Below are 26,217 nucleotides of genomic sequence, written 5' to 3' on the forward strand. Positions count from 1 at the left end.
CAGGTGTGCCAAAACTACACTTTAAAGTTATCTTCCTTGGATGGAGCTAGAATGTATTATGCTAAATGAAATAAGTCAATCAAAGATAGATAAATAACATAGGATTTCATTCATATGTGGAATTTAAGAAACAAAACAGATGAACATATGGGAAGTGGGCAGGGGGATGGTGCAGGGAAGAGAAGAGAGGGAAACAAACCACAAGACTCTTAACAGAGAACAAACTGAGGGGAGGCGGGTGGGGGATAGGCTAGATGGGTGATTGGTATTAAGGGGGGCACTTGCTGTGATGAACACTGGGTGTTGTTTATAAGTGGCGAACCACTGATTTCTATTCCTAACACCAATATTGCACTATATGTTACCTAAAATTTAAATTTAAAAAAATTATGTTATCTTCATTTAGTTGTTTCATTACTGTTTTATATTAAACAGAGTTGCTCTGATGATCTCATTTTTAGGAATGCTACTACATACTCAAAGGATCAAGCTTTTGGTTGAAGAGAGAATTAAATATCTTGGGCAGAGGGTAAATAGGAGGATACGGGGTACATTAGGGAACAGGGGAAAAGAGGTGGGAGAGTGGTTCAGAAATGTGGGATGATGCCCAAGATAACCTTTCTCATTTTTCTAGGACTCTGGTGGATCCTCTACATTTACAGCTTCACAGCTAAAGAGGAAGCTTGATTGAGGGGACACACTAAGAACACCAGCCTTCCCCCAGTTTAACCTGGCATTTCTTGCCTAGGTTACTTTTAGTGCCTTTTTGCTTAGCTTTACAAGTGCTCTTCTTTCTCCTCCTTATGAATAAAAGGAGAAACTTGAACAGAGTGTGATGGAAACACATGTATAAGAAATACATGTTGGGATTTGGGTACTGTGTATATTTTCTCATAGAATGCACCAAATAATACCATTTTTTCCTCTAAAATGTTAGCTATCAAGAGATATTTTTTTAAAGTAGCCTGACAACAAAATGTATATAATTAGGTTTCTCAGTTGATATTGAATGAGCCAGATTAAATAAATAATTGAGCAGCTTTACTATGTTATGAAGGATTGATGAAGGGATAAGGGAATGTAATACTATTCCACATTTAAAATACCTTTTGGGGAGGGGTTGGTAATCTGATAGCTTCCTCAAAAAGCTATATGTATTTTATATTTTTCAAAACCCTCCATGGGGCTAAGCCAATAGGGAGTACAATCATACAGGAGTTTCACATACAATCAGAATTACTAGAAGTTTGTGCAGTTTTTTTGTATTTCGATTTATAACTGGTTCTTGAATGAGCCAGCTGTTGGAAGACAAAATAGCCTGGCTGGTATTTTTTAGATTCTGAGGTTTAAGTCAAACCTTGCAGTCAGAAGTTTGAGAGCTCAAGAGGAAGGGGGAAGAACTCCAAATGACTTGTCATGTGCAAAGTCCTAGACCCAAAGAAGCAGAAGGAAACACTTTCTAAGGTATAACCTTGGTCTCCAAAAAGGATACACTAAAAACTGCAAGGATTTTAACATGGAAGCCTTATTTATACTGTCTTGTTAAAATTAGTGAGCTGCAAAGAAGTATTAGTTTACTTACTGTGACAGAAAGGCTGGGGAGACAGTGAGGATTGTGTGTGAGGGTGCAACAGGGTTTAAAAATGATTCCACAGCATGAAACGGTCAGAAAAAACTACAGCAGCCAACTCTAGATTTAGTAGAGACTCTGGTGCTGGAACAAACAACATTCAAAAGGCTTCAGAAAGGCACTCAGTAATTCTCTTGACGAATGTAAACATCACACCGAATTAGGAAATCCTTTATATATATAAAAGCAGTAAGGAAAATTCCTGTGCCCTTTAAGATAATTTGCATTTAAAGTTCAGTCAATAAGTGTAAATTATGAACATCAAGAATGACTTTAATCACTGTGTGAATTTCATTTTTCAAACTCTATTCATCAACAATTTTATGTACAAAGCAGTTCACGTTAGTAGTAAGTGCACCAGAATTATGAATATAATTCTTTCCTAATGAGGTGCGCATTGGCAACTGGTTACAGAAATAAAGGATTTGTTTTAATTACCAGGGAGGACATAACACAAAGTAGTATTAAATAACCTTTAAAAAATGAATACAATTTCAGTAAACACTGGCTTAGAATATGCGCTTTTTTTTTTTTTTGATATGGTAATTCCAGTTCATTTTTTAAAGCACAATATTATAGGAAATGGAACATTTAGATGCAACCACCACCACTGACTTGGGCTCAGAACACTTATAATAGCAAAGGATATTGTGGAATATGATGCTTACCATATTTTGCTTTAAAAAAATAATAGTTATGTTTCTAGCTTTAAAAAAAGGATTAGACTTAATAGACCACAGAGTTAATTATTTGTATTCCTCTGCAAATGAAAACATCCTCTTTCCTACTACTCATAGCTCAGTTCAATGAAAACTTTCAGAATCTATCCCTTTGCTATAATTCCTTGATGATGTAACATTATCTCATGCCAAAAGAGGTATAACAGAAATACTCTAGATAATTTACTGGAATTTCATTTCACAGTTGCTGAGGTAGAAGTTGGCCACGTATTTTTCCATTAAAAGATACAAAAATTCATCTAAGTTTATTGATTCAAAAACATACATTTTTTTTCTATCAGCAGTATTATAATAATTTCTAAACCAAACACTGCATGGAAATTTTCTCCTTGATGTGTATTTTTGTATTTACAAAGACTTATTACCTCAGGTGAGAATGTTACAATGAAACACTATAAACACATGGAGAAATCTGTGTCACAAACGGTTAATACAGTATACAGTATTAAGATAAGTTTTCTGGTTTCTAAAGAAAAGGTACTTTAGAATTCAGTGTGAGTCTCAGAAATAATTCTGACAATTAAGTAAACATCAAAATTTAATAAATAACATACATGAAAAACCAAACATTCAAAAAAAACCCCTTATACCCAACAAAATAATTTCTAATATTTGATGAAGATTTTGGCTGGATTTTCTTGGCAGTGTTCATTTATATACAATCTTTGTACTGCATTTACTCCATTCTGATGAAATTCCACCACGTGAAATCACAGAAGAGATGAAACCAGTATCACTACAATATTGTGCCTTCCTGAAATGCTTCTATCCACCTATTGGTAAGAGAAATTTGTTAGAATTATAAAATGCAATCATCTGGTACACGTTAAGACAATATACATAATAGCTGTACCTGTGGATCCAATTATCCTGCCTGTATATTTAAGATCTTTCCTATACTATTGGGGTGCCTGGGTGGCTCAGTCAGTTAAGCAACCAACTTCGGCTTGGGTCATGATCTCGCATTTTGTCAGGCTCTGTGCTCACAGCTCAGAGCCTGGAGCCTGCTTTGGATTTTGTGTCTCCCTCTCTCTCTGCCCTTCTCCTGCTCACACTCTGTCTCTCTCAAGAATAAGTAAACAATTGGGAATGCAAGCTGGTGCAACCGCTCTGGAAAACAGTATGGAGTTTCCTCAAAAAACTAAAAATAGAACTACCCTATGACCCAGCAATTGCACTACTAGGCATTTATCCACGGGATTATAGGGGTACTGTTTCGAAGGGAGACATGCACCCCCATGTTTATAGCAGCACTATCAACAATAGCCAAAGTATGGAAAGAGCCCAAATATGTCCATCGATGGATGAATGGATAAAGAAAATGTGGTGTGTGTGTGTGTGTGTGTGTGTATATACACACACACATATATACATATATACACATATATATGTGTATGTATATATGTGTATGTATGTATGTATGTATATATATGTGTATATATGTGTATGTGTGTATATACATATATACATGTGTATATGTACCCATACATATGTATATACATACATACATATGTTAGATCAAAATAGGTGTATATATATGTATATATATATATGTATATACACACATACATACATACATACATACAATGGAGTATTACTCGGCACTCAAAAAGAATGAAATCTTGCCATTTGCAACTACATGGATGGAAACTGGAGGGTATTATACTAAGTGAAATTAGTCAGAGAAAGACAAAAATCATATGACTTCACTCATGTGAGGACTTTAAGAGACAAAACAGATGAACGTAAGGGAAGGGAAACAAAAATAATATAAAAACAGGGAGGGGGACAAAACATAAGAGACTCATAAATATGAAGAACAAACTGAGGGTTACTGGAGGGGTTATGGGAGGGGGGATGGGCTAAATGGGTAAGGGGGACTAAGGAATCTACTCCTGAAATCATTGTTGCACTATATGCTAACTAATTTGGATGTAAATTTAAAAAATAAAAGAATAAAAAAAAGTAAAAAAAAAATTTTTTTTTAAAGAAATAGACACTTAAATATAGAGAACAACCTGGGGGTTGGTTGAGGGGAGGTGGGGGGGGGATGGGTTAAATGGGTGATGGGTATTAAGGAAAGCATATGTGATGAGCCCCGGGTATTGTATGTCAGTGATGAATCAGCTAAATTCTACTACTGAAAGTAATATTACACTGTATGTGAATTAACTGAATTTAAATAAAAACTTGAAAAAAAAAGATCTTTCCTATACTAAACTAGAATTCTGTGTATATGGAATTATACTTTATTTGGTAATATGGCCCAAAATCTGGCCTGACAAGTGCATCTTCTATTTCTATGAGGAGTGAGAAGGGACTATTTCATAAAAAGCTCTATGAAGTCCTGATAATCCCATATAATTGGTTTTGGAAATGAATACATCTGCAAACCTTTATTTCAACCTCCTTCCTGGTTTAAGGAACACTATCTTTGCCTCTGTTTCCTTCTCTCTTAACTCCCTGGGGATCCGTAATTGAAACCTGTTTTAGTGTTTTCAGTGAAAGAATCTATATCTGGTCTACTTCCAGTTGATCAAAATTTTGTATGTAATATAAAGTGTCTCAAAAAGAAAAAGAAATGTGTCTCAGAGTTTCATAGAAGTCTTCCCAGAATTCATTAGTCTCAAAGTTTATCTGACAATACCCACAGTTTCAATTATTCAGAAGACACTTGGAGGTAGTCACTTTGTATCTCCCTAGGACTGTAATTGCTTCTGTGAACATCTAAAACCACTCAGTTAATAGAAGCAGCCTATAACAGATATAGCTCAAATTTCAAGGACAGAATTTTCAAAAATTTAAAATTTAAATGCAAATGGCATGTTATATCATGATAAAGAGACTTTTAAAAAGTTAAAAATTTTCATTAAAATTAACACATTTTAATATTCTATACTATGCAAAAAAACCCCATTACATTAGTGACTTCAAAGAGAAACTTGTAATTTATCCTGTATTAATTCTCAATTACAAGAGGGCAGATTCCCTTTACTTACCTACATTCAATTGTCTTAAGGTTTTTCTACCTTGTTGACTTAATGATATAAACACAAGATGTATATTCAAAAGCAATAATTTTTATCAGTTTGATGATGAATACAGATAAAAATCATGAGAAGTGTAATACCTAACAGAATATTAGAGCAATTACTCTTTTACCCAAGTAGTTTTTACAGAAAAAATAATGGTTAAGTGACAATTTTAAATATTCTTCAATTCAAAACAATTTATTTATAGTAATAGATATACATAGTAGATGTCCTAACATAGACTGGAAAAAAGAAAAAAGTGTTCCAGAGTATTTGCAACATTGTACCTGATTAATATGCAAGAGCATATGCAATTCGGGTACATTAATTCTAACTGCATTAAGAAAAGATAAGCCTTGCTGACTTAAAGCATTCTTTTTTTATCTGCATGCACCGTTTTAAGCCTATGGAGAAAACATAAGCACATCTTAGTGAAAACAAAAACATGTAACGTGTGAGACTAAAATAAAAATCAAGTGAAAGATTTGGTTAAAGGTTATCTGCTCTATTTTGTTTACAAAGGACCTGGGTTCCACAGAGATATGCTTCTCTATGTCAAACCACGTCATGACATCAAAACAAATATTCTTGTTGGAATTTTGAAGAGATTGCTTAAAAACCTTTACCATCTAAAATGATATCCATTTCCTTTTACTCAGTTATTGGGAACAGCATGGGAGCCTCTTAATGTGTTTGACCTTTTTCCCAAAGAAGTAAGTTAGCAAGCAGCTGTTTAAACTCCTGCTGTTCCATGGCACAATTGAGTCACTGGATTGCCAAAGTCCTGGAATGTTTCAAGAGATGATCCTCACCCTCACTGAAGGAGAGGTCAAATGCCTCGGCTTCCTTTCCTTGCAGCAGAGCAGTTTCATGCTGCTTCCTCAGAGGTCAGTATAGACAAAATATTTTGGACAGAACTACCTATTTTCTTTTCCCCTCTGCCTCCTGAAAATATTCCAGATCCTCTTGCTTGTCCTTAAAACAATTCTAAAGAGTTTGAAAAATATGTTAAATCTTCCTAATTTGGATCTTGGATTTAAATTCTTAATTGTCCCCATGCATGAAAGTAGGTTATTTTAAAATCAATCATGTAACAACTTGAAACTCATGTATAAAAGAAAAATATGCCTAAATTACTTACTTCTGAGCTGAGTGAGCATCATCTGCTTTGAACAGATAAAATAACATGTTTTTGTGCAGCAACTGGAACACTCTAGACTCTGAATTCTCATCTTTGACTTGAGTGACAGTGAATCCTAGTAAAGGCTGACTCTCCAAAGCTGCCACATCCTAATTTAAAAAGACACAAAGGGAGATGGGACTTTAAATTGATACAAAATTCAGATTTGCAAACTCTTAAAACTATACAGCTTTAATTCTATATGCACACTATATAGAAAACAATGATAATTCTAACAACTTACTTACTTTTCACTTATTCAACAATATTAAGATGTCCCCCCACCTCTGAAGCTACCCCATGAGCCAGACACTGTGCTAAACAGTTTTCCTTGGGTTCACACTCATCTAAGTTCACATATTTCCCCACAACCATGGGAGGCAATTATATTACTTTCATTTTATGGATGCAGAAAACAAGCTCAGAAAGAAAAGTGATTTACCCGGTCCCACTAAGGAAAAGCTTGGCTCTTAGAGCAGTGGTTTTTATAGCCAGCCAGGAATTGTTTCTAACCCAAACAAAGTCTATCTTATCGAAGTTTGAAGCCTGATCAATACAATCTGGGGATAGTCAAGGGACTGTCTTCCATGAGAGCTTGGCAGAAAGGGTAAGAACCTTTGCCTTTAATGAAGTTGTTAGTAGTCACATGACACCAAAAAAAGTTACATCTTAATACTATGGAAAATTCCTAACATTTTTTGAGTAAGAGCTCTAGGACATTGTTGACATTAAAGATAATAGCAAGGGGGCGCCTGGGTGGCACAGTCGGTTAAGCCTCCGACTTCAGCCAGGTCACGATCTCGCGGTCCGTGAGTTCGAGCCCCGCGTCGGGCTCTGGGCTGATGGCTCAGAGCCTGGAGCCTGTTTCCGATTCTGTGTCTCCCTCTCTCTCTGCCCCTCCCCCGTTCATGCTCTGTCTCTCTCTGTCCCAAAAATAAATAAAAAACATTGAAAAAAAAAAATTAAAAAAAAATAAAATAAAATAAAGATAATAGCAAGAAGAATCTCCCCCTCCAAAAGCAATGCAAAACAAAAAAATACACAAAACGAATAGATCAAACAAATATTGTGATTATTTCTAATTGGCATTATAAAACCAGACTCCCAAATAATTCATCTTTAGATTTCAGATCTTACCTCACTTGCAGCATATGTATACAGCACTTTATTTTTTATGACAAACCACAAGTGTTTCCAGGGTTTTTTATTGCCCTTTGATCTGTACAAATAGCCACTCATGGAAGAATCTTCTGTATTTGCTGATACCTAGTAAGTAAACCCCATACATAGTTTAATGGTTTTCAGACAGCAACAAAATGTAAAGTAACAAAACTGCTTTTGATCATTGGTGCTGAAAGCAATAACCATAATACTATAATGTTTCAGAATGAAATTGTTTACGTTCAAAGTCTGCTACTGTACAAATTGAATACTGCCATTACCATGGGCATAAAAACCCCTTTCGTTTAGAAGCAATTCTAGCATTCTGCTTGGTTTAATTGTGCTTCCATGTATGTATTTCTTTGTGGTGCCACCTGTGTTTTCCTGGTTTCCAGAAAAAGAAAAATAATTCTAAAGATCAAAAATGCTTTTTGAAAGCTGCATTTTTGGGAACCGTGTATGTTGTTCTTCGTATTTTGCAATGTTAGGGAAAATTACTTAAACCTTTAACTCTTTCTGAAATAGCTTTTTGGACTTATAAAACCTGTATTAGGGGCGCCTGAATGGCTCAGGTCATGATCTCACAATTTGTGAGATCGAGCCCCATGTCAGATTCTGCACAGACAGCACGGAGCTGGCTTAGGTTTTTCTCTCTCCCTCGCTCTCTGCCTCTCCCCCACCCAGACTCCCTCTCTCTCTTTCTCTCAAAATAAATAAATAATTAACAATAAATAATAAAGTTTACATTAAACAATAATATTTGATCCTCCTCATAAAATTTGTAAGAAATTGATACAATTCATACATGATTAAAGGCAGACTTTAAAAATTCATAGAATCCACTTGTATTTGTTTTCTGTTGTCACATACAAATTACCACCAACTTAGTGGGTTAAAACAACATACATGTGTTGTCTCAGGAGTCCGGGCACAGCGTAGCTGGGATCTCTGCAGGGCCCCAGTCAAGGTGTTGGCCGGCACTGAGTTCTCATCTGACAGCTGACGAGGGAAGGGTCTACTTCCAAGTGGATTCAGGTTTTTAGCAGTATTCATTTCCTTGAAGTTATGAAACTGAGGGCCCTGGCCTCTTGCTGGCTTTTGCCTGGAGCTCATCCTCATTTCCAAGCCTCCCAAGACAACTACTTACTTCTTCAAAGCCCGCATGAGAGAAAGTCTCTAGAGCCCATCTACAGCAATATGGAGTCTTCCATAACATAACATAATCATGGGAGTGACATGCCATCATCTTCCCCATATTCTGTTGGTTCAGAGCAAGTCACAGGTCCTTGCCCCACACAACGGGGAGGAGACTGTACAAAAGTGTGACCATCAGAGGAAGGGATCATGGAACCACCTTAAAAGTCTGCTCACCATTCTACTAATAACACAATCCCTAAATTTGGTCTTATGTTTCTCTCCTGTTCCTATGTTAAAAACAAAAGTTTCAACTGCCAGATTACAATCATTGAAACCTTACTACCTTTTGGCCTAGAGATTAAAACATTTTCATCCTTTTATGAAGCAAACTAAGTTTTGCTCAGACCAAAATTTGAGGATCAGAAACTGATCCTTAAAATCACCATAAATAATAGAATTTCCATTTACCTCTCTGTTAATACAGTTTTGTTTTTTAATGTTTATTTAATTTGAGAGCGCATGCATGCAAGCGGGGGAGGGGCAGAGAGAATCCCAAGCAGGCTCCATGGGATCTCACAAATTGTGAGATGTGACCTGAGCTGAAACCAAGCCACCCAGGTGTCCCAGCTAGTGGGAACTTTAATATTAAGTGCAAACAAATTTATATAAAAAAATAACATCCTTGTAGAAGATTACAAATAACTTTTTTTCAATTAGAATGTCTATGTTCAAATGAAATTTTGCTGGAAATGTAGTTATATTGGGATGCTACTATGTACTTAAGTGTTACTATCATTGCTCAAAATATTTTGTATGTTCCTTTTTTGGAATATTCTTAAATTAGTTTTTTAGCTATGAAAGAATACCAATCACAATCCTGAGTCGAGAATAGTCCTCTATTATCTTTTTAAAAATAAAATTGGTCTTAACCAAATTAATCATATGATTCATAAAACTTTCCAACAATATATATATATATATATATATTTTTTAAGTTTATTTATTTATTTTGGGAGAAAGAGAGAGAAAGACAGCACAAATGGGAGAAGGGCAGAGAGAAGGAGACACAGAATCCCAAGCAGGCTACTCAACATCAGTGCAGAGCCCGATACATGGCTTGAACTCATGAACTCTGAGATCACGACCTGAGCCAAGATCAAGAGTTGGATGCTTAACCAAATGTGCCACCCAGGCACCCCTGATTTGATTATTTAAAACATAAATCAAATCTAACTCAAGAGACATAGCCTGCCATTACTGAGGGTACTGAGAATCTGAATGTAATTCTAAAATAATGAGTTTCTGAAAATGTATTGAACATTTTTACTGGAATAAAAACTCTTCCCAATCCTTAAAAAGTTAAACATAAAATTATCATGTGACCAAGCAATTCCACTCCTAGGTGTATAACTAAGACAAATGATATTTATAATAACCCAAAGGCAGAAACAACCCAGATGTCTATTAACAGATGAATGGATAAATTCTGATATATATATACAATGGAGTATTATTCAGATATAAAAAGAAACAAAGTACTGATAATGCTATATAACTTAGCTTCTAAAATATTGTACTAAGTGAAAATAGCCAGACACAAAAGGTCACATATTGTAGGATTCCTTTTTTTTTTTTTTTTAATGTTTATTCATTTTTGAGAGAGAGAGAGAGACAGAGAGAGAGAGAGAGAGACAGAGCATGAGTGGGGAAGGGGAAGAGAGAGAGGGAGACACAGAATTCGAAGCAGGCTCCAGGCTCTGAAATGTCAGCACAGAGCCTGACGCGGGGCTCGAACTCACTAACTGTGAGATCATGACCTGAGCCGAAGTCGGACACTCAACCGACTGAGCCACACAGGTGGCCCTGCAGGATTCCTTTTATATGAGATATCTAGAATAGGCATACATAGAGACAGAGAGCAGATTAGTGGTTACCAGAGAGGGTGGAGAGAAGGGACAAGGGGATTGATTATTTAATTGATACAGGGTGTTTTTATGGGGCGATGAAAAAGTTTTGAAACTAGAGCAATATGGTGGTTGCACAATATCGTGAATACACTAAATATCAATGAATTGTATTGCTTTATTTTTTTTAAAAAAAGATTTTATTTATTTTTAAAGTAAACTCTACATCCAATGTGGGGCTCAAACTTACGACCCCAAGATCAAGAGTTGCAGGCTCTACCGACTGAACGAGCCAGGTGCCCCTGAATTGTATACTTTAAATGGTTAATTATAAATTAGGTGAATTTCAACTCAATTACAGATAAAAAGACAAAAACCACAGCTTCCCAAGTACAACACTTTTACTTTTATAGCACTTAATTAGATAAATTAATTTTCCCAGTTTGATTTCAAAGGAGCAAAGCAGTGGTTCTCAAACTTTAGCATACACCTGAATCACAGAGAATGCTTATTGAAATTTCTGATTCTGTAGACCTTGGGTGGGGCCTAAGAATATCCATTCCTAGTAAGTTTCCATGTGGTGCTTTTGTGCTGCTCTGGAGGACACTTTGAGGACCAGTGGAGTAAAGGAAGAAATGGCTGCAGTCAGGAAGTAGAGGTTTGACAGCAGAAGGTCTGTTTGTATGGCTGGTTGGAAAGATACACAAAATGGGATTGGAGTTAGGCTGGCTCTAGTCAAGAGCAGAAAGAGTTTTGCAACCAGTGCTGTAGAGTTTAGACTGACAAGGGGAGTAAGTGTAACAACTGTATCTATAAATTGTGACATCAGCATGGAGAGGCAAACAGTTATTGAGAACTGAAAATTACTTCAGTTTGTTAAGAACCTTAAAGTTCTGAAAGTCAGTTTAGATTTAGGAACTGAGTGATGGAAAGGAGAGTTGAGAGTACTAAATCCCCTTAACTAGGGTGGCTCAGTCAGTTGAGCATCTGACCTCAGCTCAGGTCACGATCACACAGTTCTTGAGTTCAAGCACAGAGCCCACTTTGGATCCTCTGTTTCCCCCTCTCTCTGCCCCTTTCCCGCTTGTGCTCTCTCTCTCTCAAAAGTAAATAAATATTAAAAAATAAATAAATCATCTTAAGTAGCTTAAGAAACTTGGCAATTAGAACTTTAAGTCCTAGTCTTACTATTTCATGAGATTGGCTATAAATCATTTCCTAGTGTTTTAACTGCCATGATGGAATACATTCAACTTTACATAAAGAACACAATCTTGGTCAAATTTTTAGAGTTGTCTGCTTCCACACTCCACAGAACACCTCCAGAGTATCCAGGGAAGAGAACAAAATTCAAAATTCTGCTGGCCAAAAAACTGGCCGGAAGTGGAACTAATTAATAAACTAATCAAAATGGTGGTAGATATGCAGTGCTGTGTGTTACATGACACTGGCTGACTGAACATTTGAATTTGAGGAGATGGGATAGGATATTGGTGATGCCTGTGGATTACACCACTGGCAGTCTAACTGTGTAGACAGACTATCCTAACTTTTTAAAGTTTTCTTTTCAGTTGAAAGGAAAGACAATTTACTATCAGTGCAGCTGTATATAGCCAATGAATCCTTACAAATAACAAACTGTGCAGATCAGGAAATGCTAATAAAACACCCCAAATATTCTATAGACTCTTCCCTCTGGTAAGGGTTTTCCTCAAAGTAATTTTAAAAATTCACATGTGTCTAAATTATCTTTTACTTTCTATCATTGCTATAAAATGTTCTCCAAACCTTTCAACTGCCATTTTCTAAATGACTCAGGTCATATGGGAGACCAAGCAAGAGAGTGAGGCAACAGCCACATCCATCACCAGTATTAAAATGCCATGTCTTAATAGTAGTGGGAAATGACATCTTCCTTTATGAAAGAAAAACAGTGTATTATATGCATATGAATAATTCAGCCTGTATCAGGTTGCAAGTTTAATGGAAACACTTACTTCCTTGAGAGCAGCTGGGATTTTTTTCTGTTTCCTCCCTGATGGAATACTATGGAAGACTGATGATAAGGCACTTGAAGGAGATTTGTGATTTCCAGGAGATCCAATCTTAGGAGAATGCTGGTGATCTAAAACAAATCAGATGCACTCATGTAGCCAATGGTAAGCATTTTACAATTCAAGTTAATTCATATCAATAAACACTGTTGCATAAAATATCCATGGAAGGATACTTGAGAAACCGAGGACACTGAGACCCCTGGGAAAAAAAAGACAGCTGGGTGCAAGCTGAGTGAGAGAAAGACTTTCTACTGTCTAGGAATTTAAGCTTTTTCAGGTGTGAACCATGGTAAAGGAATACCCTTTTGTGCCTTCACAATTCTGAAACATGTTAATATACTACTTAATGTACTAACCATGTCAATGTACTAACTGAAATTAATTCTATAAATTTTCTTTAATGTTTACTTTTGCGAGAGAGAAACAGAGTGGGTACGGGGGAGTGGCAGAGAGACAAGGAGACACAGAATCCCGAGCAGGCTCCAGGCTCTGAGCTGTCAGCTCAGAGCCCAACACGGGGCTCAAACTCACAAACCGTGAGATCATGACCTGAGCCGAAGTTGGACACTTAACCAACTGAGCCACCTAGGTGCCCCCTAAACTAATTCCATAAACTTCTGAAAAAAAGCTCCTGACTTAAAAAAAAACCCAAAAACCTAAAAGCACTGTTTAGTATTGAGATATATGTTGAAATAAGAATATTATAATGAACAAAATGCTAGAAAGGGGGCTATAAGACAAGATAAGGAAGCCATTATATTTGACTGTAGAAGTTCAGTGAAAGCTGGGAAGAGAGTAAGATGTTTGAGTTGGCCATTAAGGTATAAGTATGAGTTTGCCAAGTCAAAAAGAGGAGGAAAAACACTCCCTGAAGGCAGCATAAGCAAAAGCAGAGGTATGAAATTAGATCATCTATTTGGAGAATAATAGAGCTGAGGAAAAAAAAAGGCTGGTTCTAAGGAACATGGACTGTTGTTTAAGTCATGGGAAATTAATGGTCTTTTAAGCTGGGAAGTGACATGAGCAGACTGAATTTAGGAGAAAAAAAAAATCTGGCAGCAGGAAGGAAGAAGGATTTGCAGCAGAAAACCTGTTAGGAAACTATTACAGTAGACCAGATGAAAGATAGGGCTGAAATGAAGGACAACCTTTTTGCAATTTAGATCCTATAGGTTTCAGGAATTTAACCAAATCTCTCTTTTCAAAATGTAGACCTGAGCAGTCCTGCTAGCTGCATTCATCTTAACTGTGGGAATGGATACCTGCAAATAATGAGTAGGCAGATATGAGTTATCATTTTGTATTTGGTGAAAAGCTGAACATGTAGATATACCATAGAATCTCACCAAATCAGTCCAAGTGATTAGAAATAAACTAACAAAGTGCCACCTAGTATATTTCCATAGAGAATTATTTTACAGATAGACAAAAATGATTTGTTAATGAGCAGGCAGTTGTAAAACTGAAAACTTCAAAATTACTTGAAAGTTAAAGTTCCCTTGTAACTATTTTAATGCATTTCATCCTGTAATTGCATTTCTACAATTAGTATTCTATGAGTTAAGAAAGCTTAATTGAATTAAGAAAGCAAAATTCTTTTTTTTTTTTAATTTTTAATTTTACTTTTGAGAGAAAGAGAAAGAGAGCGAGTACACATGCATGCACGGGTGTAGGTGGGGGAGGGGCAGAAAGAGAGAGGGAGACACAGAATCCGAAGCAGACTCCAGGCTCTGAGCTGTCAGCACAGAGCCCAGTGCGGGGCTCGAACCCACGAACGTGAGGTAATGACCTGCGCAGAAGACGCTCAACCAACTGAGCCACCCAGGTGTCCCAAGAAAGCAAAATTCTTAATATTTTGAGATGAGTATCACCAATCATCTTGCTCACTTGTCTAAGATGATTCTTTTGGAAGGTTGTGTGAAAGCGTCTGGGAATAAAGGAATTTGTTAAATCTTTACTTATATATTACCTAGTTTCTGCAGTTCTTGGAAACAATGTTCACATACTCTTGCTGGTTGATTTTTCAGGTAATCTAAACCATACTTATTTGATGAACAAGCTTGGCATACAATCTGAAAACACATTGGAATTATTTCATTTAGAATAACAGTATCAAACCATCTAGTTTGCTACAATTTATAATGCTGTCTACCTATAGTGTTTTCTAAACCTTTTCACAACCACTGATTCTCAATTACACCGCTATGGAGTTCAGGCCCGTAGTGAACTCACACACTGGAAGATGAAGAGGCCACAGATTATTATGACTGTGTGCTAAGTCCATAAAATAAAATGCTAACAGTGTTAATGTGTGCAAAATATTTGGAACCATGTATGGCAAGCACTAAGTCCTCTGGTCGCCATATTTGTCATCATCGACATTGCCCCTGTCATCATTCCTGCTGTAACCATAACCATGTCTGCTGCACTTCTACGAAGCATTTGGCCCTGTACGAAATGCTCTCGAAACAGACCTTGTTTAATCTTCATGGTAACTCTCTGACGTCATTGCCATTTATGCTCATTTTACTAATGAGGCCATGAAGGTCTAGAAACGTCACTGGTGATAACTTCAATACTTAAAGTATCTCTATTAAATACTTAATACTTAAATAATATCTCTATTAAATACTTAGTATCTATGTAGTTTAAACAAATATCAGTAAATATGGGAGTCTAACTGTGAATTTTATTTTAGTGACAATTATCTATCATTGACATTCTACAATAACCTTGGTAGACACGGTAACGACTGACCTATGCCTAAATATTTAGAGAAAGTATCATCCATGATTCAGTATCTTTTTTCCCCCTGCCATGATTTACAAGAGGAAATATGCTTCCTCACTATGTACAGCCTGGAGCTATAAAAATTCACAACGGAGATGGGTGTCATCTTCTCCAACCTTTCCGCAGGCCCGGCAGTGGTGTCGTCGCCAGGTCAGAGTAAATTCACTTGTGCAGATCATACACATTGTGGCTCTGGTATCAGGGATCCAGATGGGAGCCTTTGATCCAAGAGGACTAACTTCCTCTTTATTTTCTGCATCAGCCTGGGGAAGAACAACTTTTCATTATCTCCATGCACATTGAGTGCTATAGATTCAAGTCTTTTTTTTTTGGGGGGGGGGCAATGCTGATGGAATTATCAAGGATGTGGGACAAATCATGGGCCATTATATTTTTCATGTTCTCAGGATATTAAGATTAGCTATATTCTAATAATGCTTTAATGCAAAATTAACTTAAAAATACGTCTGTGGTAGTGCCATGAGAGCTGATTAGTTTCTTCCTTAAATTATGTTATTTCCCAAATTTTTTACAATGAAGTTTTACAACCAGAAAAAATAAAATGTGCTGCATGTTATCACAGACTTAGTTAGACATTAAGAGGATATTTAGTTCTGAAATTATACACACACATGTATCTTTCTGTGAAACGCATGTTGCTTTTCTAAACCCCTAGAAAAGTTTAAGGCAAAAACTGTTTGAAATGCACTGAAAAAAAAATAAGAAGGAAAAGACAATACCTCATCAAGACTCCTACTAGGACAGAATGTGATTCTTTTTTTGGCATACTCTTCTATTGACCTGGAAATCGCTTCTAGCCATTCATCCCTTTCTGTGGCAGAACTATTGGGGGCAAAAGAAGGTTCCATCAACCAGATGTCAGCGTTTATTCTTTGCCTTCTTCTTACTTCTTTTCCTTCTGCCATGGCGACAGATTCCACTACCCTCCAACAATGCTAGTGGCAGGCAGCAGCTCGGAGATTTTTTTGCACAAATAATCAGAGCAGGCATTACAGCACACATGGCATTTTACCAAACACAATGTTTGTTTTCTTCCCCAATGTACTGCTTTATACTTTTGAAGTCTCTTAAATTTGGAGGTTTTTTTGCTTGGCTTAAAAGCTAGTCATACAATTAATAATTAGGGTTATTTCCATAACCTGAGATATTATCCTAGAATTTAAAAATTTTCCAAGGAATCAAGTTTCAAATCCAAACTTACAGCATAGCATACTAGCTATTTTTAGGTTATTAATTACTAAAAATTTCTACAAAGGACACTGGAGTAAAGGAAACATGTATCTGGCATCATAAACAAATGTTTAGGAAGTGTTAACAAGGAAAATAGACTGTAGTTGTTGTTAGGGCTCCCCTAAACTCTTCATGTTTTTTGTTTCTACCCTCAGGTCATCAGGAGCCACAGGATTCAAATCTAGACAGAAATGGGCCAAACAGGGGGAAAGCTTGTTCAGAAAAAGGCATTCTCGTTCTGCTTTTTTTGCAACTACACCTCCTCCAAAAAACTCTGATGAGTGGCATTAGCACATTTAGTTTTGTATACTCAAGAGTGAGAGGCACATTTTAGGTAGTGCGTGTGTGTGTATACATAATAATCTCTCAAAATAAAATCTACCATTATGATGGGAATGGGACTGTGTAAGGAAATGTGTGTTTTAGAGAGGCATATGAAGTATGTATATAGGAGTAAAATGACCTGATACCTGCAATCTGCTTTGAAATACTTTAGGAAAAAAAATTTGTGGCAGAATCTGGATAAGATTTGAATCTGGGTGAGTGAATATGGAGTTTCATTGTATTATTCACTCTAAGTTTAAGAATATTTGAGCTTTTAATTTAAAGTTTATTTATTTATTTTGAGAGGCAGTGCGCGCATGCACATGAAAGGCAGCAGGGGAAGGGCAGAGAGAGAGAGAGGGAGAGAGAGAATCCCAAGCAGCCATCGCCTGGCTGCATTTCACAAACTGAGATCATGGCCTGGGCCAAAATCAAGAGTCAGATGCTTAACTGACTGAGCCATCCACACGCCCCTAAATAATGTTTTTATAATTAAAAATCCCATTATGCAAATGGTATGAATGGGCATATTCTGTTGTATTTTGCTGAGCACAGAGCCAAGTCAAGGAGATACTAAAAAATCACTCACCTTCCCCATAATAATTATACTCAGAAATGTAACTTCCTACTAAATGGCTTAAGTGTCATTTAGAATATACACTCACATGGTTATTAAAAAGTAGAAATCCACTTTTAAAAATAAAAATTTAAAACCAGTATAGTTCTCAAATTTTCATTATATATCAGGAATAAAATAAAATAGAATAGCTCTTATTTCTCTAATCCAAACAAAACTTGCCTCACTTACCTCTACTGCTCTACCATTACTGCCCCAGCTAGCTGCCATTTACTTAACGGTTACTACATGCCAGCCAACTGTGCTAAATGCTTTGCAAATGTCATTATATCTCACCCTCAGAGCTACCCCATGGACTATATTACTGGATCTTACACTCCTTGTCCCCAGTCCCATCACTCCCACCAATCAGCATCATTTACAGATAAGCAGTCTGAGGATTTGAAATGTTAGGCAATTTTCTTTAGCCAACAACATGACTTGGTATCAGACCCAAGTGTGGCTAAAGATTGAACCCTTAACCACCATGCCATTCATCTCTGTTCTCTTAACTAAGCTCTGAAAATACATGCTCAAGCTTCCAAGGAAACATTCATAGAATCTTACTGTCCCTCTTTTTCTCTTCCCTTCCTCTACTTTTCAGTGGAAGAGGTAAGAGAAAGTAGAGAGGCAGATGGCTAATTTGAGCTTTGCCGTCTGATTTTTCTGGAGCCCTGGGAGCATGTGGAATGTGATTTGACTGTGCAAATCATGTCACATATGCTGTTCTTTCATTTAATCATTCCTGGCTCTCTCTTGTGTGGGGATCTGCCAAAACAATGTTTACCAGCTCTTGATAACACATTTTTCACAGACCACACACATTTGTCTGCAGTACTGAGTAGAGACATTCTAGCCCTTCTTTTGTAACATGGTTAGCAGAAGAATCAGCATCTTCCTCAGTTAAACCAACTTAAAATGCAGTTAAACCAAGTATTCTTTTCTTTATGGAATGTGCCTATTGCCTAGAAAGCAAATTTGTATTAAACAAGCACATTCTCCCATTGACTGGGATGAATTTCCAAAGGGAAAAACCTCCAATAGAAGAGATTTCAGGTATGTTAAGATCTTGCCATGCTATCTAGTACCTGTGTAACTGTGGAATGCTATTCTGGCGTCTAAAGTCCACATCACTTCATTTCAATTCATCTGAGTAGCATTTAGCAGGAGCCTGCTGAAGGCCAGGTACTAAGCTATGAACTTACATAGCATACAAAACACACACTTGTAAGGGCTCATATCTAATTAATTGAGTTGAGACATAAAAACAAGTAATTACCACATTATACAATAAAGGCAAAGTAGATGAGTAACATAGAAGCAGTAAACTACCTTATTCAGGTAGCAGGAAGGCTCTACAGAGGTGATGACTAAGTTAGGACTAGAAGAATTTAGGTGTCGACATAAACTCTGCAGTGTCTCTGTGCATCCTCATTTGCTCTCCTAGCTTTGCTTATCTTCTCTAAGCTGATGACTCCCAAATATATGCCAAGTCTGGGCCCCCTTCTGACCTCCAGATCCTTACAGACACTGTCTCATTGATGGCTCCATCTTGATGATTGATAGGCACCTCACATTCAACATGCACCTCTGAAACTATATTCCTGATTGTTCCCCCAAAGCTGCTTTTCTCCCAGTGTTCCTTAACACAGGGAATGACACCACTATCCGACACAGTGTGCAAGCTGAAGACTCGCTCTTAATGCCTCCCTCTCTCAATCCCCATGTCCACTTAATCACTTTACTTCCCCTCCCAAACCATTCTCCACCCAGCAACCAACTTTTAAAAAGGCCAATCTGATCACATCAATCCCTAGTACAAACTTTTCAGTGGTTCATCATCCCCTAGTACAAGCTTTTCAGCTCAAGACCCAAATCCACAAGCTCTTTCCCCTGTCCCTCCAGGCTTACCTTTGATCACTCTCCCCCTCATTCTCTATTTTCATGCCATTCTGGTCTTTCAGTTCTTTGAATATGCCATGCCCCTTTCCACCTCAGCACCTTTGTACACATTATTCCTAATGAGAGCCTCCTTTCCCCTTTGCCTTGCTATCCAACTCCTACTTACCCTTCGTAACTCGGTGGACACAGCAGGTCTTTCAGGAAGCTAACCTTGACTTCCCTTTCTCTACTAAAATTAGTTCAAGTTTCCTTGTTTTACAGCCTCATAGCATCTGGTATTTTCCTGTGCAATACTTAATCATAATAATAACTGATTGTGTTGACATTTTGTTAAGTGTATGTCTTCCCTAACGGACTGCAAGTTCAGGAAAGGAAGGGCCCTTTTAATTCTCCACTGTATCCTGATGCTTAAAACACTGCCTGGCCCAGGGAAGAGGCTTCATATTACTTACTGAATGAGGGAATGAATTCCAGGCGGAAGCAGCTGCCTGTGCAAGGCAAAAGGATGTGAGGTAGGCTGGCATGCATGGAGAATACGTAGATCCGTCTGGCAGAACATGCCATGTTTTGGTGGGGGTGGAGACAGGGAGAATGGATAGAAATCAGGCTGGTGAGGTAGACAGGAACCAGATCACAGGAGACCTTCTCAACTCCTTCCTACATGTTACAGAGTACCCAGCTCTCTGTGGTTGGGGGAACTCAGAAGAAGAGCATGGCACACTGGTGGCATTCAGTATGTGTCAGTTCTCCTTCCCCCAGGCCATCTTAATCCTTCCTTGGAAACTTACTTTCCCCCTACCTAGAACTTTCCAGTTTATCATTTCTCCTGAATAACCACATTCAATACATCAATAATCCTATTAACTCTGATTCTGAGCATTTCTACCATTCTAGTACAAGAAAGCATCATCTAGTTTCCTGCCTGGTCTCCCAACTTCTACACTAGACTATAATGGTTTATCTTCCACAAAGAAGCCGGTGTCCTCTTTTTAAAATATACATTAGATCATACCAACTCTTAGCTTAAGACACTTGGATGGTTTCCCAACACACTTAAAAATCCAATGACCTTATTAAGTTTTAAGATGCCCAAAGAAAGATTTACTATCATTTCCTGAACAATTTCATTTCTATTTCTTTTTTAATGTTTATTTATTTTTGAGAGAGAGAGAAAGAGACAGAGTGTGAGCAGGGGAGGGGCAGAGAGAGAGGGAGACACAGAATCCGAAGCAGGCTCCAGACTCTGAGCTGTCAGCACAGAGCCTGATGTGGGGATCAAACTCAAGGGGCCTGAACTCACGAACCAAGAGATCATGATCTAAGCTGAAGTCGGATGCTTAACCGACTGAGCCACATAGGCACCCCAACAATTTTTAATAAAATAGAATTTTGTTTTCACCAAAGCGTGTATGTGTATGTGTATGTGTGTGTGTGTATATTATATATATATATATATATATATATATATATATATATGTATATATTTAATTTTAGAGAGAGAGCATGGGTACAAGTGGGAGGGAGGGGGTGGAGAGAAAGAATCTTAAAGCAGACTCCATGCTCAATGTGGAGGGAGCCTGATGTGCGGCTCAATTCCACGACCCTGGGATCAGGACCTGAGCTGAAATCAAGAGTTGGATACTCAACCATCTGTCATCCGGGCACCCCAACCAAAGCAGATTTTTCCTTAGGATATTTAAGTGTAACTGAAAACTTGACTTTCCTGTAGGTAAAATTTCTCTGGATATTTGAAAATAAGTTTCTTGATTTTAAGAACCAGGCTTAACTATTTGTCAGGAGCCTGTTGCATAGGGATGTGATGTTCTTTGCACTTTTGTTCAAACTCAAACTCAAACTCAAACTCAAACTCAAACTCAAACTCAAACTCAAAAACAAAAAAATCCCAAAAAAACAAAAGTCACAGTTCCAGGTGATCAAGAGTTTACCATCACTTTCCAAGTATTAATCTGGAGGATGCTTCGGGTACCACCTCCGCCCCAACACCCACCCTGAAACTGCTTGCTCTGGTGGGTAGCTGGGAAGCATGTCACAAAATCCTGGACAAACCCTCTCTCTCTTCTGTCATCCTTAGATCTAGTGTCAGGCAGCAGTGGTCATTCCATCTCAGAAGGGTGACAATGACCCAGGGGGCGGTTCTTGTGGTCCTGATTATGGGACGTCAGACATCTGGTCTGAATCTTTGATATCCATAGACATAGGCAGTATTATAATGGTTAAAAACATGATTTTCAGTGTCAGATATACCTAGGTTAAAATTTCAGCTTAACTGCTTATTAGTTCTATAATCTTGGATGTGTTATTTAACCTGAGTCTGCATTTTTCTCATCTGGAAGGTCAAGACAACAACACCTACTCCACTAGTTATAATGGAAATTAAAAGAGAAAATAAATATAAAAGTTTAGCATTGTGCCTGGTGTAGAGAAATAAATGGTTCCAGTTAGAACGCTCGCTGCTACTATCCAGATGCACCAATGGAGCATGGCTGTTGGTGTCTCTTCCTGCACCAGCCAAATCCTGCCAAACATCCACTTCTGCCACTTGGCCAATAACTCAGTAATGTACATGTACGAGTCATACAACTTCTGGTTTCCTTGGCACTTGATTTAAATAGCGGTTAATATTTTTTGATTTACACATAAGTCACTGCAGGTTCCAGTGTGAAACAATGTGGTACCATAAATAAACAACAACAGATTTAAAAGTAAAAAATTTTCATTTGTATTCTGCCCTTGCCAGCTATGTATTGTTTTTTTTTTTTTTAGTGTTTATTTATTTTTGAGAGAGACCGAGAGAGAGAGTGTGTGAGCAGAGCAGGAGTGGGGGAGGGGCAGAGAGAGGGAGACACAGAATCTGAAGCAGGCTCCAGGCTCTGAGCTGTCACCACAGAGCCCGATCTGGGGCTCGAACCCACAAACCGCGAGATCATGACCTGAGCTGAAGTCGGATGCTCAACCGACTGAGCCACCCAGGCGCCTCTCCAGCTATGTATTATTAAGACAACAATTGACTTTTTCTCTTAGTCTTCCTCATTTTTATGAGATGACACCCACCTCGTAGATTTGTTACGACCTTTCAATGTTATATGAAAACTTCCTAGTGAATTATAAAGCACTAGATGTCTTTAAAAACATTAGGTGCCATTGCAAAAAGATTTGAAGTATTCACTAAAATAAATAAATAAATAAATAAAAATTAGTAAGGCACTTTCAGCATTATTATTCTTTTCATAGGAACATTTTTATCTTTGTGCTTCTAACACATTATTAGATCACCTCTCAGACATTTTTATTTATTTATTTATTTATTTATTTATTTATTTAATATATGAAATTTACTGTCAAATTGGTTTCCATACAACACCCAGTGCTCATCCCAAAAGGTGCCCTCCTCAATACCCATCACCCACCCTCCCCTCCCTCCCACCCCCCATCAACCCTCAGTTTGTTCTCAGTTTTTAACAGTCTCTTATGCTTTGGCTCTCTCCCACTCTAACCTCTTTTTTTTTTTTTTTCCTTCCCCTCCCCCATGGGTTTCTGTTACGTTTCTCAGGATCCACATAAGAGTGAAACCATATGGTATCTGTCTTTCTCTGTATGGCTTATTTCACTTAGCATCACACTCTCCAGTTCCATCCACGTTGCTACAAAAGGCCATATTTCATTTTTTCTCATTGCCACGTAGTATTCCATTGTGTATATAAACCACAATTTCTTTATCCATTCATCAGTTGATGGACATTTAGGCTCTTTCCATAATGTGGCTATTGTTGAGAGTCCTGCTATAAACATTGGGGTACAAGTGCCCCTATGCATCAGTACTCCTGTATCCCTTGGGTAAATTCCTAGCAGTGCTATTGCTGGGTCATAGGGTAGGTCTATTTTTAATTTTCTGAGGAACCTCCACACTGCTTTCCAGAGCGGCTGCACCAGTTTGCATTCCCACCAACAGTGCAAGAGGGTTCCCGTTTCTCCACATCCTCTCTAGCATCTATAGTCTCCTGATTTGTTCATTTTGGCCACTCTGACTGGCGTGAGGTGATATCTGAGTGTGGTTTTGATTTGTATTTCCCTGATAAGGAGCGACTTTGAACATCTTTTCATGTGCCTGTTGGCCATCCGGATGTCTTCTTTAGAGAAGTGTCTATTCATGTTTTCTGCCCTCAGACATTTTATCTACATGATAAACCAAAAGTAAACTGCATGGTTTTAGGGAAGAAAAAGAAAAAGAAATAAGCCTAGTAGTTAACCTAAATGTCAAAGCTGTTGGAGATGTATGACTCTATAATACCAGCAGATGTTCATGTATACATGTTTTAAAATTTTACCTGGCTGAAAGGATAAAGGAACGTTCTACACTTTCAATCTTTAGTTCATTCTGATATGCTTCTTGGGTAGGTTTTCTGACCTGAAAGAAAGCAAGACAATTTGAGCAAACTCATCCTACTGCAAATCTCATCTCTGAAGCATAGCTAAAGTTGCTCAGTGCTCTTGGTGCAGTCATCCACCACCAACCCTCATACCCAGCTTTATCTCCCCCTGCTGTCCCTCATCTACTCTGTGCACCAGACAGAGTTAGATACCTGCATATGCATAGGCCCAACTTTCCCACCTTCAGGCCTTGGCTCACACTACTCGCCTCTACCTGGAATGCCTTCTCCACATCTCAGTATGGCCATATGTGACCTACTCTTTAAGGCTCGTGGTTCTTCCTCCAAAGACTTCTTCTCTGTTTCCTAGCTGCCACAAATTCCTCCACTGAGTCCCATCGAAAGTTGCACATTCTTTATTTTCTGAACTCCCCATATTTTAATTATGCCTTCATTGGTTATTTGTACCCTTATAGGTATTTATGTATAGTGTATTATCTCACCTCTGGGTGAGGCAGAGACAAAAATCATGATTCACTTCATCTTTGTATTTTTCACCAAACTTATTACCATGTTTATAGTAGTTCTCAATAAATACCTTATGAATAAATTAATGTGTGAGTGAACAAATGACTACATAAATGAATAAATGAACATATAAACAGTTAACACAGGGAGAGAGAAAAATTAAGGATGTGAAAAAGATGATTGTCTTAGGGCTTCTTCTCTAAATATACTTGGGTTAAGAAAAGAAGTATCTTCTAACAGACGCACAGACCTTCATTCCAGCCAATGAGAGCATGTTGTTCAGTTTATACATCCCAGACTGCACCGGTGTTGTATACAACAGGGCATCATTAAACTGAAAGCAGAAATATTTTACAGGGTCAAGTAAAGAAACAAATTTCAGCTACAGAGACATTGGCAAGACACTGAAATAAAAAAGAAAACACTACTTTTTAATTAAAAGCTCTTTGAATAAAACACATAAGCGTGCTTATATAAACTATAACCACCCAGAATGCTTTATTAAAATTATTATTATTAAAATACAATTTCGGGGGTGTCTGGGTGGCTCAGTTGGCTGAGCATCCGACTTCAGCTCAGGTCATGATCTCACAGCTTGTGGGTTTGAGGCCCGCATCGGGCTCTGGCTTGGAGCCTGGAGCCTGCTTCAGATTCTGTGTCTCCCTCTCACTCTGCCCCTAACCCACTCCCATCCTGTCTCCAACTCTCTCAAAAATAAATAAACACTAAAAAAAAAAAAAAAAAAAAAAAAAAAAAAAAGACAATTTTGGGGCACCTGGGTGGCTCAGTAGGTTAAACATCTGACTTTGGCTCAGGTCATGATCTCACGGTTTGTGAGTTCAAGCCTGGCATTGGATTGTCTGCTGTCAGCACAGAGCCTGCTTAGGATTTTCTCTGCCTCTCTCCTGCTCACTCACTCTCTAAAATAAATAAACATAAAAAAAAGAAAAAAGGTGGGGCGCTTGGTGGCTCAGCAGGTTGAGTGTCCAACTTCGGCTCAGGTCATAATCTCATGGTCTGTGGGCTTGAGCCCCACATCGCGCTCTGCAAGCTGGGAGCTTGCTGTGGATTCTGTCTCCCTCTTTCTCTGCCCCTCCCCCACTCGCACTCTGTCTGTCTCTCAAAAATAAATAATAAACATTAAAAAAGAATTTTAGGGGGCACCTGGGTGGCTCAGTCGGTTAAGCATCCGACTTCAGCTCAGGTCACGATCTCGCGGTCCATGAGTTCGAGCCCTGTGTCGGGCTCTGGGCTGATGGCTCAGAGCCTGGAGCCTGCTTCCGATTCTGTGTCTCCCTCTCTCTCTGCCCCTACCCCGTTCATACTCTGTCTCTCTCTGTCTCAAAAATAAATAAACGTTAAAAAAAAAAATTAAAAAAAAAAAAGATTAAAAAAAGAATTTTAGAACGAAAAAAGAAAAATAGAAAAAAGGCATTTTCTAGAAAATGTACTCTTTCCAAGTTCTGTAACAGATACAATATTTTCTGAATTCTAAATCCCACTAAAGTATTGCAATCTGACTAAATAATTGATTGAATCAATTTTTCCACATTAGAAAGACATAAACTAAATTCAAA

At 37.8% G+C, this 26,217-nt stretch overlaps 1 protein-coding gene across 2 annotated transcripts in view; it reads right to left on the reverse strand.

The window, feature by feature from the left end:
• Positions 1–2,588: 2,588 nt before the first annotated feature.
• Positions 2,589–26,217, reverse strand: part of FGD6 (FYVE, RhoGEF and PH domain containing 6) — a 117,265-nt gene continuing 93,636 nt past the window's right edge. For both annotated transcript variants that reach the window (XM_049627469.1, XM_049627468.1), the window contains exons 13-21: positions 24,891–24,974; positions 24,071–24,150; positions 16,372–16,474; positions 15,748–15,894; positions 14,811–14,913; positions 12,782–12,909; positions 7,720–7,848; positions 6,544–6,692; positions 2,589–3,143 (exon numbers count right to left, since the gene is read on the reverse strand). In XM_049627469.1, the coding sequence (XP_049483426.1) occupies positions 3,107–3,143; positions 6,544–6,692; positions 7,720–7,848; positions 12,782–12,909; positions 14,811–14,913; positions 15,748–15,894; positions 16,372–16,474; positions 24,071–24,150; positions 24,891–24,974 (960 nt within the window). In that variant the 3' untranslated portion in view covers positions 2,589–3,106. The remainder of the gene's footprint in view (positions 3,144–6,543; positions 6,693–7,719; positions 7,849–12,781; positions 12,910–14,810; positions 14,914–15,747; positions 15,895–16,371; positions 16,475–24,070; positions 24,151–24,890; positions 24,975–26,217) is intronic.

Source organism: Panthera uncia, chromosome B4 (genome assembly GCF_023721935.1).
Source record: "Panthera uncia isolate 11264 chromosome B4, Puncia_PCG_1.0, whole genome shotgun sequence".
NCBI classification, from domain to species: domain Eukaryota; kingdom Metazoa; phylum Chordata; class Mammalia; order Carnivora; family Felidae; genus Panthera; species Panthera uncia.